This window comes from Aptenodytes forsteri, unplaced genomic scaffold, assembly GCF_000699145.1.
Source record: "Aptenodytes forsteri isolate BGI_AS27 unplaced genomic scaffold, ASM69914v1 Scaffold23, whole genome shotgun sequence".
Taxonomy (NCBI): domain Eukaryota; kingdom Metazoa; phylum Chordata; class Aves; order Sphenisciformes; family Spheniscidae; genus Aptenodytes; species Aptenodytes forsteri.
The window spans coordinates 5,544,547-5,560,906 of record NW_008796043.1 but is presented as its reverse complement, the minus strand read 5'-3'; the positions used below and the strand labels follow the sequence as shown (position 1 = coordinate 5,560,906).

General features: G+C 41.3%; 1 protein-coding gene across 1 annotated transcript in view; it reads right to left on the bottom strand.

Moving 5' to 3' along the window:
- The window catches only part of ZNF521 (zinc finger protein 521), a 221,555-nt gene that overhangs the window by 26,785 nt on the left and 178,410 nt on the right, over positions 1-16,360 (bottom strand). Inside the window, exons 6-7 of the mRNA XM_009285634.1 lie at positions 5,050-5,181; positions 2,295-2,410 (exon numbers count right to left, since the gene is read on the bottom strand). Coding sequence (XP_009283909.1) covers positions 2,295-2,410; positions 5,050-5,181 — 248 coding nt within the window. The remainder of the gene's footprint in view (positions 1-2,294; positions 2,411-5,049; positions 5,182-16,360) is intronic.

Below are 16,360 nucleotides of genomic sequence, written 5' to 3'. Positions count from 1 at the left end.
TCCCCCCTGCCCCGGTGGGATGGGGGAGAGAATCGGAAGAGTAAAAGTGAGAAAACTTGTGGGTTGGGAAAAGAACAGTTTAATAATTGAAATAAAATAAAGTAAAATATCAATACTAATAATAGTAATAATAGTAATAATAATAATAATGATCGAATATACAAAGCAAGTGATGCACAATGCAACTGCTCACCACTCGCCAACTGATGACCAGCCAGTCCCCGAGCAGTGGCCCCCCCAGCCAGCTTTTCCCCAGTTTATATACTGAGCATGACGTCACATGGTATGGAATGTCCCTTTGGCCAGTTTGGGTCAGCTGTCCTGGCTGTGCCCCCTCCCAGCTTCTTGTGCACCTCCTCGCTGGCAGAGTATGGGAAGCTGAAAAGCCCTTGACTAGTGTAAGCACTACTTGGCAACAACTAAAACATCGGTGTGTTACCAACATTATTCTCATCCTAAATCCACAACACAGCACTGTACCAGCTACTAGGAAGAAAATTAACTCTATCCCAGCTGAAACCAGGACAACCTTATTGGAAATACTTAGCAAAAAAGCCCAACAAGTATTTTGACCAAAAAAAGCAAAGAAAATGATTCCACAAAAACCATGCTGTGAAAGAAACACATACAAAATTAGTTTCTGACCTTTCCTCATTCCACTCAGTTTCTCCTTTATTTTTCCCACAAGTCTAATAACTTTCTACACAACCCAGATCATTTTCTGACTTCAAAACTCAATCTTCCCTCTTCCTGTCCATTACTATGTATGACTGTCTTTTTCCCTAAATGTCTAACTTTTTATTTTCTTTTCCTTGTCCTCCTTTTCCATTTTGGGCCAGAGCTTGCATGCAATACCTGGCATGGACAATCAACAAAACAGATTTGGATCTATTAAAAATAAGAGAGGGATAACAGCACAGGCACCTTGAAGTGTTACAGATATGGTACTGCAGGTACTACAGGAGCTCCCATGACCTAGGGGTCCACCGAGAAAGAGGTAGGGAAGGCTATCAGAAAGGCTTTATTCCATATTGTTTTCATGCAGAAAGAAATTAGGAAAGAGAAAATGCAGTGCAATTGATACAAATACCAATCTCTTACACAATGAATTCATGCATGATTTAAATGCTCTGATTTCTTTTTTCTCCAAAGAAATATTTCATATCATCACGCCAAACATTAATATCAGGTTTTCAGTGTGTAAAACTTTCAGTAAGTGAAAAACTAAATGGGCATATGTGTGCACATGCCTCACTAGCCTTTCGCCTTTGTTGAGGAGATGAAATCCAGCTCTGGTCCAAAGCAAAATTAATTGTGGACACCTTAGTCAAAGGACTTAGAGATGGGGGCCCACGCTATAAAAAACTACTGAAAAAAACCTTAAGTGCGTAAAAATCTCTTCATTCCAAATAAAAATCACATGGCGGATGGTGTAGGAAAGGCCTTACTGTACAAATACTTCTCCTTGTTCCACCCATCCAGACCATCAAAGACCCTGAAAATTTTTCCTCTGTCAACCTATCTTAATACTTCAATATATATTAAAATAATTTAGGAACAATCTTTTGCTGCTGTCTCAAAGTGTAACACCACATCAGAAATAACACACCACCACTTCTCATTGCAAGACAAGCAGTGCAGAATGTTAATATATCGTAAATAACCCCTTTATCCAAAATTGTTTCAGATCTTGTTCAACATTTATTTCTTCCTCTCTGTCCTTTTGTTTACCATTAGTAAACAGTATCATTACAAGTCTGACAACAGAACACAAGAAGACAGTGCACCATTAATTTGACCCTATTATTTTTTTTTCCCCACCAAGTTAGTATTTATGGGAAATGGTCAGCAGGTAAACCAAAACAAATTCTGTCTACTTCCCTCCTCCACCCCCTTGCCCCATCCCTACACTCCTACTTCAGTGCTTAGCTTTTCACATTTAGAGACAAAAGAATACACTTATTTTCCATTTCACTGCTTGAGTAAACGTTTTATGGATATCAAAGAGAAAAATAGGATGCCCATTTCTCTCTCCTCAAGAATATCTTGAGCTGCAACAACCTACAGAGCAAGAATCCAAAGGTGGCTCCCAAAATTCAGGTCTGTACCAGGTGCCTTTCTGCCAGCACCTTTTTGAAGCAGCATGGGTTGAATCACCTGCAATTTCTCTTGTCCTTCCCTCATTCCCATCCTGATGTTGAGCAAGTATCAGAGGAAGTCATGGCAAGTAAAGCTTTGAACTCAGCTATCAAATACATAATGCTATTATAACCCCCAGGTAACAAGTGTGGTACCTGCAGCTCTGTTTGGAAGAAGAACTTCTGTGGACACTGTGTGCAGTCATAGATCTTGTCCTCTTGTCCATGGGCTGAGAAAATATGCTGCTGCAACTTGTTTGCTTGGACAAACACTAGAATATTAGACAAATAACAAGCTTTTCATTATTTCATATTGCAGGTGAAGAGTTTTTTATAAACTATTTCCCATTAACACTCAGCAATTCCGAGAGGTAAAATTAGGCTGGCACACTCAGATGTCACACTATTTATCTACAAAGAGTGATCCTTCTTCTAAAATGAATGAATTGAAACAGATAAACAAAGAAAAAAAAAAAGACCCTAACAGGACAAACAATGAAGATTTCAAATTTAAAGAATTTAAAAATGCCATTTTCTCTTCAGAATTGTTTCTTCATGCTTACTGCACTTTGATTGAACACACACAAGACACATTTCCTAGCAACCAACAGGTTTGAAAAGCATAGATGCCAAAGTCCTGTTTACTCTGTATGCCTAAAGTTAAAGCTAACAAACAGCTCTGTATTTAAATGTGTTAATGCTAAAAATTATATCCCACAGCTACACTGGGGCAATGTCTATAAATGTGAAACAGAACTGCAGGTAAATTCTCTTTGGATACTTTAAGATCAACTCTGCCTACACACTGAATGCAAGGGTTTCAATAATATAAACATGTTCAATTTTAATGACTACAAAACAAGGCCCTAAGACTGTGTAACAGTTTACCTAGGAGACATACTATTAATAATTAAATTGTATATGCCAGAGGCAGTGTTTGGGTTGGCAGCACTGACTTCTGATGGATGCCTGGTGCACTGTGACCTAAAAAAGTTTGCATCTACAATGTTAATCTGTATAGGCAGGGAAAGGATTTATTAAAGATGCTGGCATTTGACTTCGACTCCACTCCTAATCATTAAAATTATTCTAATTGCAAGGCAACAAAAACCATCAGAATATTGTTCTTCTGAGTCATACATTTTAATCACATTTCTCATTACCCCGGAAAAAAAAAAAAGATCAGATTCCATTTTCCATATAAAACTTATATTGGTGATTTTTACTTCTTGTTAATATTCTAGCAAGACATGCTGAAATAATTTAATGGCATATTGCTAATAAAACACCATTGCGTATGATTAATGCTTGGTGTCTATTTACCCCATCAGCAAAAAGGAAAAAGTGTTTCACACAGATTGGAATCGACTTATCTCCATACTCTTTAACACATTTTACAAGGCTACTGGCTCAAACATTAAAGGATTAGTTTTATCAGGGATCTTGCTCACATGGAGAACAGTCAGTTGGTACTCCTTACATATGCGAGTTTTTATATTGTGCTTACAACTCCCCCAAACTTGGAAATTGAAGACCCATGGCGTTACACTAAAAAAAGATCACCTCATAATGTGTACACAAAGACAAGGGAAAAAAATTCGTAGAATCAGTAATAAAACTAAAAAACAAAAAAACCACCTAACTGAAAGAATTCTTGAACACAGACGCCTAACAGGCAAACTGTTTACGGCAGTACTATCCACACTCAGACATTACTATGACAAGCTGTGCAGTGAAGATGAACTATGTATTTTTTTAATTTTATAACCCACAGAGATGTGTGAAACCTGAACACAGTGAGGTAATAATCATCACCAGCCACTGTATCTGAGAGATGAAAAATTAAACTTTAATTTTCCTCTGTAGCGCGCACTTAGGTTTTATTGGGAGGGGAGCTGCCAAACAAAGAGAAGTAAAATGAAGGTATTAAAAGGTCTATTTGCCTATCAGTGAAAATCCTTCACTCCCATTAATGGAGAACAGAAACCTTGAATGGCTTCCAGAATTAGCATGCCATTGATGCGAGAATACCCAAAGTGTGTTTTGTCATGTTTGTGATTATCTTTGATTTTCATCTTGTAAAGCAAAATTGGGCATGTAAGCTACATATTAACGCTTATGTTTTAGGTTATCATTTTATGAAATGTTCTATTAAGAAGTCCTTAAAAAAACTCACAACAACTCTGTAGGCATCCTTTTAATGTGCTTTCATTTCCAACAACAGCATTTTTCTGTTCCTCATTATGGCCCAAACACTGCAGTGCTTAGCCCTACTGGGTCAAGTTATTTTCTCACTTGGGTTTTACTACTGAATAACACCACTGACTTGGGGAGGATTATTCCACACTTGGACTTGTGTCAGGGGAGAGCAGAACTTGACTTGTGGCAAGACAGCATGGTTTGCTTTCTAAAGCACATTACAAGGGTGTTTCTTCTCACCACAAGCCAACTAACACACGCAAGCGGGCTTTCTTACCCGATCAGAGGAGAATATTGCTGCACAGACTATGCCTAGCAGCCCTGGCCTGCGGGGACAAGTTCTGCTCTGAGTTATATCGTTTTAGATGAAACATCTGTAGCTTTAAAGCACAAATTTATGGGCAGTTTTAACCTCGGCAAGCTTGGAACATGACGGTAATGAGCATGATACCGTGGAAGGTAACAGACGATCTCTTCTGTAATTACAAGAAACTCAAACTTCCGATAGAAGAGCTTGAAATGCAGTTCTTACAGATGAATGCCTGACCTTCCAAGAAGCTCAGCTTTCTAAACGATTTCTAATCAATATTACTGATGAGCACAAATGTAATGTTCCCTCCTAAAACTGACCTAAAGCCAGCACATGACACAGTTGTAAGAGGAGTTCTGCACACATAAGCTAAGGGCAGGACAAGCAGTGATCGCCTCCTACCTGTAAAGCACACCGGACATTTGAAGGTGCCCCCCATGCCTTCAAAGCTGTGCTCTATCAGGTGGCACTGAAGTTTGGCAGGAGAGTCGAACGTCTGATTGCAGAGTTTGCATTCATGGTTCAGTCCTTCATCTGCGGGAGAAATCAAAGGAAAAGTGACATTAACTACAGCCCTTACCAAAGAGCCAGTCCAACATGATCTATGCACTGAAAAGACTTTTTGTTTTCCTAAGCTCAGGAAACTGGATGCCCCGTAGCACCTACGGCTGCTAACATGTTCTTTTACCTGGAAGGTTTCAGAATGTACAAGGCTTAACTAGGCATTAAAAGCACGGATTTTCCACATACAATTACCACCGAACAGGAATGCAGAGCATTAGACTTCAGTAGGAAATGGTGAGTGGGACCTGAAACACCATCTCTTAGCAGAGTCACACGATCACGACCGAGTACATTTGCAAAACAGCGCGTGAGGAATTTAACGCCGCTCACACATCATCCCGTCTATCATGGGTAAGAACTGTGAATGCACACATTTTTGGCACTCTGGCTGACGTTGTGTTTCTTGTAAAACCACCATGACAGGGGAGGGTAGTTTATACCCTCACATCACTCCTGCTCCACGTTTCTAGTCCCAGGGGCATACGTGAAACCTTTTGCAAGCTGCAGGATTTCCCAGCTCCCTTTCTGACAGTCCTAGATTTTTTTTCCCTTTATTTGCATTTCTCCTCTTAACAGCTCAGAAGAGTCCCCGGGTGCATCTCCTGACGCAGCTTTCCCGTCAAGGTCCTGCAGCTTTAAAACCCTTCCCACTCCCTGCCGCTTGTTCCTCCGCTTCCTCCCATTGTCCTCCGAAGGCCGGCTGGTGCCTGGCACCAGGTTCCCTTCCTGAGGGTGCTGCAGGATTCATCCACTCCGCCATGAGGGCAGTCAACGGCTGTCCTACTTAGAAACAGTTGCTAGGTAAGAAGTGGCTTCCAGCCCTGCTGCAGAGGCCTCAATTCCCACAGCGCAGCTTAGAAAAGGTCCTTCTGTATGTCACCGGTGTGCTACACGAGTAGCATTGATCTCGCAGGTAAATACTGTATCTGATTATTAAAAATCAAGCGGGAATAAAACACTTGGCGACTGGCACAGCTCCCTACCGTTTCTCAGGTGAAAAGGAGCGATTTAGGAGAGCGCCCTGCCCACCCCGAAACACCTAAATGCCACGCTGCCTACCTCCTGCCAAAGAGCGCGCTGCCTGCAGTGATTAGTGACCGTAATGACGGACGTTCGCGGCTGGCAGTTGCTGTAGATGGTGACAACAGAGACAACGTTTTGTACTGCACACAACGATCCTGCCCACCAATGTAAAGAAAACATGACACGGTGCTTGTGTAGCTGAGTGGGGCCACACGCCCTCTCAAAATGATCCTTAGTGACTTACCAGAATTGAAAAAATTTCAGTGGTAGCCCTCAGCTTTCACTTCTCATTAGTCCAAAAGCTAAATAGCCTTCACATAAGTCACAGCATTTTTCGCAAAGGGTGGGAATTTGTGGGCTTTAGACAGCGCAAGCTAAGCCAGGTGGTGGTGGCCGTTCTGCAGGTGGGACTACTGAAAAATACCGTCGTGTGGTTTCCTACGAAGCGTCAGAGCTCTTTATAATGAGAAGGTAAGGGGCAGATGAAAACCAACAAAGCCAAAAGATTTACACAAAATCGGGGTTGGGTGGCAGGGTGTCTCCTTTGGCGTAAACAGGTAAAAACACACTGACTACAAAAATTTCTGCCCTGACAACAGTCCGTAACTGGGGAGCTCGCTCTCCACTGAACAGCTAGCTCTCACAATTTTCATATATACGGCGACTCCATTGCCTTTCATGGTAAAACCGTGTTTTTCATGTAGCAACTGAGAGAGGAATGTAGGACTCCATTCTGGCTCTTTAAAATGGACACATTGGCACGTGGCCATTTTTTTAACTCTCCCGTCTTCCTGTCAGTCTTAGCACAACAGAGTGGTGCCACGGGTATAGACAAACATGTCCGAGCATCGCCCACACGCTCACACAGCAAACCGCAGACTTCCCTTCATCCCCTACCCAAACTTTCATTAAAGCAACGTTCAATGTTCCTGCCTACCTCCACACACTGAAAAGCTATCAGAGGGGTGTGAAATGTCAGGCCTGCTCTGGGAGTCAGCTGAAAAAGGCCAGTGGTCCCGTCGATCCCCTCTGCCCGAGGACTACTGCCACTGAGGCAGCGGAGCACAGGCTGTTGAGGTATGCATCCCATCCAGCCAGTCACACTGGCAGTCAGGCACTGCTGGCTGAACATACTCCGTGCGATAGACTCCCAAGGGCAGATTAGGGGTAGGTGACACATGCTCATCAGGAAGGTAACTCTTCATAGATAAATTAGCAACCATTTAGCAAATATATGCTAACTATTTCCTTAGCAGGGAAAATTTTAGTGGATTCTCAAGAGTTGCCTGGGATTTTGGGTTTTCCACCATCACTGACAAACCCTTCCAGTGTGTTCTGCTTTTGCTGCTGCTGAGAGACGACAAGTATGGCCCACGCAAGCACCATCAAGGGGAGCATGAGGGAAAAGAACCTGGCATGCACCAGTCTGTACATCTAAGAGAGATGGCCGCATCCTGCGAGGCAGGCTCTATGCCGCGCTCTCCCAACAGGCAGCAACCCACAGCTGTGGGCAAAGCTGCAGAACAGCAGCGTACTGAAAAGAGGAGGAAGGCTCAACAAACCATATATAAATGCCTCTTCTTCCCTGAACTTGCAAATCACTTATGAGGAATGTACAGACTGCCACACATGATCAGACCATTTCTCCTACATTCAGTTCCTTGCCATGGTCATCATCACCAAACAGATAGTTCTGAAGACGGTGCAAAGGGTAATTATGGGCTAGAAAGCCTATAGGGTGAAGTTTCTTCATCAAACTGTTTGTGCTGATACACAGTCAAAGCAATTAGGACAAAGGGAGCTCCATCTCAGGATCTTCCACATGTCAAGGTGAAGATAATCGATGCCAATTCTCAAATCACAGAGTTACTGTTGGCAAAGTGTAAATGAACCACGCTAATCATTCTTGAGCATGGGAACACTGAACGGGGAGTTCTTCAAACATTCCAAGGAAGAAAGACTTCCTAAAAAGAAATATTTTTATATGGAGCTATGGAAGACAGAGAAGGCTTTTTTCTCTTTCCATTACCTTGTTAATGAGGAAGAAGTAGGAAGAAAGGCATGCACTCCTGATGGTGAAGCAAAACTAATTTTAGTCACACAGTGTTTGTACTTGTTCAAGAAGAATTGAACCCCATTAAATGTGACCCTATTGTATTTCCCGTATCACTCAGATCCGAGGCGATCTCCTGGTCACAAACATCAAAACCACTTTGATTACTGTATGTTGCAAATCCAATTTTCCTACAGGCTTATAAACAGGGCTTGAAAAATCCCCTCACACACTCGCCTGGGGCAGATAGGAAACTTCCCCAGGCAAGAGACATCAATTTGTGCAGAATCTAAGCTTTCTCTTAAAAATAAAATGTTTTTAGTCTCCTAGTTCTAAAGACCGCATTTAAAATATGACTACATTTGTATAACTAATAGAATAATTTTCTTCCTAAGTCCCGCTGTTCAGGGAGTTATCAACCCCTCCCCTCACACTCTTTTTCACCCATTTTGTGCACGTCACCTGCTCTGCGCTACATCCTTGGAACAAAGGGCAAGGTTCCAGCCCTGGAATTCAAGAACATGAGACCAGCATCATTTAAATTTAAGGGAGACAGATAAGGTTACAGTACTGGCAGAAGAGCCAGGAGTGCTGGGTTCCATTCCCAACTCCGACCCTGACTTACTCTTATCACCTTGGGCATGACAGTATGGCCTGTGTTTCTCAGACTACCCATCTCTAAAGAAGAGGTGTTAATTTTTAATTTCTACTTTAACAGGCTGACCTAATTAGTATCCCTTAAGACTTCTAATACAACTGGGACAGTGGAGCTGGAGAAGAGTCCAGGACTAGCTACCATACAGAGAAGACCCAGAATCACTGCCATCTGCCTTTGAAAAGGTTTAAGATGACATGTCCGGGCACACAACTGCCTGCTTGCTTGGGTCACACAGCACTGCAGAAGGATGAGGGAACAAGGCTTTGTCCCTGTTTTGCTCTCCATAGAGAATTTAAAAGCACGGCCAGCATTTTATTTCCCACCAGCATGAAAGAGCCAGGGTATGGCAGCTCTTGCAAAGGTGCCAGATGTGGAAAGAGGATGCAAAAGGCTCTGTTTACACGCTGGCCCCTGTCTAGCTCTTCATGTTCAGCAAACAACTTGATAGGGTGCTATGGAAGTGCAAAGTATGATATCATTAATAAATAAAGGACTGGTGAAATGTCACATTTTCAGTTTCCATTTGGGATAAATCTGAAATGGAATGGAGTGTCAGATACAGTCCAAGAGGCTCTCCTTCCCTGCACAACAGAGCTACTGCTCTTTGCTCTCACTCAGGGAAAAAAAGAAAGAAAAAAAAAGGAAAGAAAAAAAAAAGTGCTGAACAGCTTTAAAAAATTCAATCAAAATAATCTGCTCTTTGGAAAGGTGGCGGCTGACAGTAATTGGAAAATACTGTCTGACTCATTTATTAAAGTGAGATTCAGAGTCAATTGATTTAATAACCATTAGAATATTCTATTAAGGATATAATAGGTTGGCACAGCCCTATTTTTTATTAAGAGTTATAGGTAAGAAATAAGCAATGCTATGGAATTTTAGACAACTGCTGTATGGATTAGACTAAAAATATGGCTTGCAAAATAGGTATAAAAGCAGCAACTATCAGGAGGAGGAATAAGAAAGTACATTACAGTGCAAATGAGTTAGCTGAACGATGAAAAAGAAATGAACCTTTAATATAAAGCCTGCACTTTTCCAAATCTAACAGAAAACCATGCACTGCATTCCTTGATGTGGTACATCGTAAAACAAGTCAGCACGTCCTTCATATTATGGATCCAACAACTCCATAAGGAAGGCAAGAACAAAGTACCCACTGTAGAGCACAGAACTGCTGCTCACTGTTGCCCTTACATGGTTAGGATATGAGTTTGGACATGGTTAAGACCTCGCAACATGGATGAGGACGGTTTACCCACTGCTGGTAGACATATGAGTTTGATGCATGCAGAATTTCTGCATAAGTAATTGACTTTCCATTTGTAATCTTTATTCAGATAGTGGGAAAATGTAAACATGAATCAATTCTAAATAAATGCATTTAATATTCATATAAATGTTTAATATTTACACAAATATTAAATGTTTCAATGGGGGTAGGTAGATTTTAATTGAGGTGCAGCCCATTATCTCAGCAACTAACTTGATAACCAGCTATAAAAGCAAACAAAATCAGTCTTCGTGCTGAGCATAATACTCACATTTGGGGATCCTCTGTCTTTGTACCAGCTACCCACGCTGCAGTTACTGAGTTACTTGTACGGCAGGCGAGATCCCCCCCACTTAAGGCACTGCTTTAGATGACCTGGCCCAATTTGTGTTACCAACTCAACGTGCAACTCGTTCGTTTCACGGAAGGCCCTGACATTTCAATATACACTTTAAACAAGTGAAACCCTTTAAGCAGCCTCTAGACTGTGTCCCATGTTTATGCTTCTTGCTCTTCAATAACAACAAAACTAGAGCAGCTACAAGCAAATGTTCACTGGCTGACTTACATGCAGCTGTTAAGTCGGTAACCACTGGGGGCCCTCTTATATTGTCTGATCAACACTACAGCCATTACCGAGTACCAATTTGTAACAGTTTATAAGTAACTCTTTCCTTATTCACCCTCGAGATTGTCCAGAAGGGTCCTTCTGCCTTTTACTCTGAATAAATCTATAGGCAAAGGTCCAAAGATGATGATGTCCTCCTGGTAAATCATCACGAGGCTGGGTCCATGCTCAAAAGCATCTGCTAAGAAGCAGTGTAAACTCTGCCCTCCACATACAACACAGGAAAGAAATGGCCTGCAGTCCCTGTATTTTTTTCAGGTCTAAAGCATGCACAGCTCCTACATTCAATGTGTTTTCTTTATAATTTTTTTTTACCAAGCAAACCATGGCCCTAAACCAATTTCTCCTTCTTCACATTGCTTCCACTCTTCCCCGAGTTAATTTTGCAGCACACATTTATAAGCCACAGATCTGAGGAGTAAGGAAGGAACGCAATGGATGACAGCTAACCCCTCGGCTACAACATCTCACACTGAAAACCAGGGAAGGACAAAATACACTGTACAACACTATAATTTGCAGAGTATACAGCCATCCATGCTTCCTCATTTATAGTGCTGTGTTTGTCTGCATCCCTTTAATTCTACCGGCCACACACCCACACACTCATCAGCCTCTCCGTGCCACTAAGGACAATCTCATTCCTGCTCGAAATTCGGTCTTAGGGCCCACTATGGCAAGTAAGTGCGTGACAAGTCTCCTCACCTGCTAAGGAACACACACCACCTCTTCCAAGCCTGGAAGCTGAAATGAAACAGTGCCTGAAGTCTTCAGCACCACGTTCATAATTTCTCCCCGATTGTAATAGTGCTTCTGTCATTTTCAATTTCTCAAACTTTATCACCCCCTGCCCCCCATGAAAAACACTATCCACCATGGTATTAATTTTGGAAGCTGACATGAAAAGCATGGGAATATAGCGATAAAGAAGGAGACATAGTAAAGGCAAAGCATACAGCTGGAATTTGCAGCAGGAAAAAGAATACAGCTGGAATTTACAGCCGTGAGAAGAACCGGCCACGGAAAAACAGGGTTCTTTGAAGTCCTAACTAACGGTTCAATCCTGATGGGACAGGATGGAGGATTGGACGGAAAGTACACCTGTGTTTCTCCTGCACTGTCCAGGGCAGATCACCACGTGTATGGAATCAGCAGGGTGGGGGAACGAAATATTTTCCTCACCCTCCTGGCACTGTTATCCTGCACGTCCCTGTTGTGCCACACATTACTGCTTGCATAGGCAGGCCTGCACGGTGGCCTGTGTTTACTCTTAATACCACTTTTAACCAAAATCATGATGTTAGCCAGAGACTGGGAAACTCGACACATCAGGCCGCAACCTGAGCAATGTCCCTCCCCTTGCTTTTTTTTTCAGTTCAGAATGATTTTTGGGCAAGGCTGTGCCCATGCCTGAGGAAGGAAGTGGACAAGATGTAAAGAACAATCCTAAACTCTCGAGTCACCAACAACTGTAGCCTCCCAAGGGGAAGGTTGAGACCAGGCTATGACTCTGTCTTGAAGGACACTGGCCAACATCAGAAGGAAGAGGATGGGATATGCACTGTGCCGTTGAGGCCAGGCCACGCTGGCTCCTAGTAGCACCAGGTAGGAAGCCTTATTCTACACGCAGGGAATAAATCCTACAGCCTTCTGCAGTGTATTGCTAGAGCTACAGCAAAGGGTGCTGATTGATGGAGTGACAAAGAGCTGGGATCCACCTCCTCAATTAAAGCAAAAGTTCATCTCTCCAGGGCCAGATTTTGAAATTAGATCTGCTTAAGGGAAAGCCAGTCTACTGCATCTTTCATTCCACTGCATTTTTGTCTGAAGCAAGGGATGCATTTCACTTCACCAACTGTTCACTTTTTTGCTTGGTTGCACTCACTTTGGCTGCTTGTAAGTGAACTCTTCTTACCACATGTGCCTTGTATGTTCTGTTAAAGCCATGAATTGTCTGGCTTCGGTAAGGCTGGATGAAAAGAAAAGAAGGGCAACTGGCAGGGTCTATTTCTTAATAACTGTCATGTTTTCAGCTCAAGTAAGAACGATTTAAATGCAGCAAATGCCCTCTCCATCAAAGAACAGCATTTTCTGGGCAACTGGCTACCAGGAGAGAGTTCAGGAATTCAGCAACAGGGCTATTCACCAACTGATAGGACATGCATAATTTGCTACTCCTTGTCTGTAACTGCACCAGGAAAAGGTACTAAAATTTGTTCAAAAAATGTCTGTGTTGCATCACGTAGCTATATACATTACAAGGTTACACTTCATCACTGCAATAAAATCCCATGTGATAGAGCTTATTTTGGAAACAATTTTACCATGGGATATAAAAAGAAATTTAAACCAGTAAGAATAAGCTGAGTGGTATGAGGTATTTGTAGACAGATGATCCAGCTCAACGTTTACCTTTTCAAAAAGCACTTAGTGCTCACTGATTAAAAACTTGGAGACGGATCCTTCAAATGCTGGCATAACTAACTCAGGGGAGCAGGCCTCCTGTCTTACTAGACTCTTGTCTAGACTTTTTGTGGGACTAAATTCTGCCAAAGTGTGCAAGGTTGAGCCCTCCATCCTTATACTGCACAGTGAGATACAGATTATTATCTGCATATTACAGATAAAGAAACCAAACCCCAGAGCTGCTAAATGTCTGTTTTCCCATCCCAAACAGAGAATGAAAACTCTCTTACTAAATTCTAGTGGATGAAGAACCAGGCCCTGCTTAATCTGCCCATTTTTATGAACACAGTGTCAGCATTAAGGTCAGAATTAAGTTTTTCTTTGTTCTCTTCTATGAGCTAAAAGCCTATTTCTTTCCACGAAGAAAGTTTTTTGGACCAAATCTTCTGTAGTAAAGTAAAATTACAATTTGAATGGCTCAGAGATTGCCTGAACAAAATAGTTATTAACAATTTAATAAAACTGTAGGGGGAAAATCTAATAAAAATGTCACATTTGTATTCAGAAGAACTAAGAAGAGTAAAATATAAGTAAAAACTTCTGGCTTTTTTAGCTTTGTTAATTTAATTTCAGTATTTTTGTTCACTGTTTCTTTTTCTTGTTCTTGCTTTCTGGTTGGAGAACCAGCTTTCTCTGTTATTTGATGTTAAATACCTACCAGTATTGCCCACCCACCTGGGACTTCTGGAACTGGTGGAAGTACAGGTTTATCTACTTTGAAGTATTGCACAAAGAATGCATGAATTGTTAAACTAGGAGAGGGTATTTCACGTTGCATAAACTAAACGCAACCTGTTCTAAATTTAGGGTTACCGGGAAAACATCTTCTTGCATGGAGACAATCGAAGCATCAGTATTAATTCCACATCACAGTGGACCAGCAGTAGAAATTATGTTTTGTACACAACTCTCATCAGTATTTCTTTTGTTCTGAGTATACAGAAAGGGTCAGAGTTGCCTTCCTTCTTTTGGCATGAAGCCATTACATGTCTGGAAGATAAAGTCTCTAAATGCTGAAACACTGTTTATCTAACCTACAAAGAATTGCCTGCTTACCCTTAAAAGAAGGGGATGAAAAAAGGAAATTGGAAAAAAAAGAGTAGGCTAGGCTAGGCTAGGCTAGGCTAGAATAGAATAGAATAGAATAGAATAGAATAGAATAGAATAGAATAGAATAGAATAGAATAGAATAGAATAGAATAGGGCTTTCCTGTATTACTGGATATTTGAATTGATAGCATGAAGAAGTAACAGTGCTCCTCATATTTTCTAATACATCAGATACTATTGATAATTTTTTCCAAATCTGAATGCCATTACATGAGTCAAAGATTATCTGGCATCTTCTTACATAGGTGAGGGACACTTTGAAATGAGCAGCAATTGCTGGGATATTGATCCAGCTCTTAAAATCATTTAGGGGTGTATCAACTTCCTGCTTTCTTTCCTCTTAACCTCCATCTCCTCCCCCCAGCCCTCAGAAAAATCAGGGAGGAAGAAGCGGTTCAGGCTGTTAAGGCCTTCAGGTCTATGCTGATAATTGGGCATTTAATTAGATTCTTTTCACCGAGCAAACTGCTTTGCCAGTTAGGGGAGATCTTCTTGTACAACAATATATTAAAATGATAAAGCTCAATTTAATATGAAGTAGTATTTATATTGCTCATCTGACTTAGTTTGCTGTTTTATTTAGGAAAGCATGAGAAAGCTCAATTTTAATTTGCACTAACCTTTCCCTGTCTCTCTCTCTTTGATCCTGCTATAAAGCAAGCAAGCAGCTTTGGGCTCACATACCAAAAAAGGACCAGACTTCATTCTAAACCTACTCCACTCACCTTCCCACTTTCTCTGCTGGTACTAAGACTTCACACTGAGCTGAACAAACAGCTGTTGGGATTTCTATATTAAAAGTTCTTCATGGATAAAAGAATAATGAGGGTCAATTAGTTATTTTTCCTCTATTTGTTACATGTTTGTGGGGTGGCTTTTTTTTTTTTTTAATTCTAAAGGCTACTTTTGCAGATATATTCCAACTCTGCATCAAACCTCAAACCTAATTCCTCACTGAATCAGACATCATTTCCCACTATGCTAGCAATTGAGGAGTGGTGCCTAAGAACATCCTCCCTCTCCAGTGAACTTTCAGGTAGCGGAATGGGAAAGTTATGAACATGAAATAATAAGGGGAAAAGAGGAAAAACAACAGAGTAGGAGAAACAGAGAAGAGTTGGCTGAAAAGAGATGTATCATTGACAGGCAAGGACTGGTTGGGGAAGGAGAACAGACGTAATAGCAACAATAAAGAAAAAAGGGGGTAGACTGAAAAGGCTGGAGGAGAAGAGGTGGTGAGCAGAAGCAGGATGAGGGCATGAAACCTAGCTGGAGGTGAAGAGGCACAAGAAAGTCTTGATTTAACCCTCATTCAAATTTCACTGAAGAAATGCAGAGAAGCATTTCCAGACAGAGCTTGGGTAATTTAGTGCAGATCCAATGGCAATAATGATAGATGTATTTTTACAGCCAAATGTCTCAAGCCAACAACATTACCACTATATAATTAATAACAGTAAGCAATTAAAAAGAACAGCAGGTTACAAGTATAAGGCATCAAACTATATTACCAAAGGAAAAAAATACAGCACTGTTATGAGAAAAATAAATGTATAGGCTGTCAGGTCAGTGTACCTCCTCTCTAGATAAAACATATAGAGCTGGAGAAAAATGTGGCATGACATTAAATGACTATGAGGTGATTAACATCACTGAAAAACCAAAAAACACTTGTAAGACTCTGAGGAAATCTGAAATGCAGCATGAAAAACATGTCTGCAACAGCAAGAGAGAGGTGGCTGACCACTGTAAGGCATTAGCCTTTTACTAAGACATACTCTAATAAATAACTTACAAGACCGCATTTGTCAGCTGAAATATTCTCCAAAAGGCCCACTGAGTTGTCATTGTGTGTGTGTGTCAGTTCAATTAAATAAGGAGAGGGTGGAAAACAAGAGGAACCCAAGAAGAAAGGGAGGAGGATTCGAACCACACTTA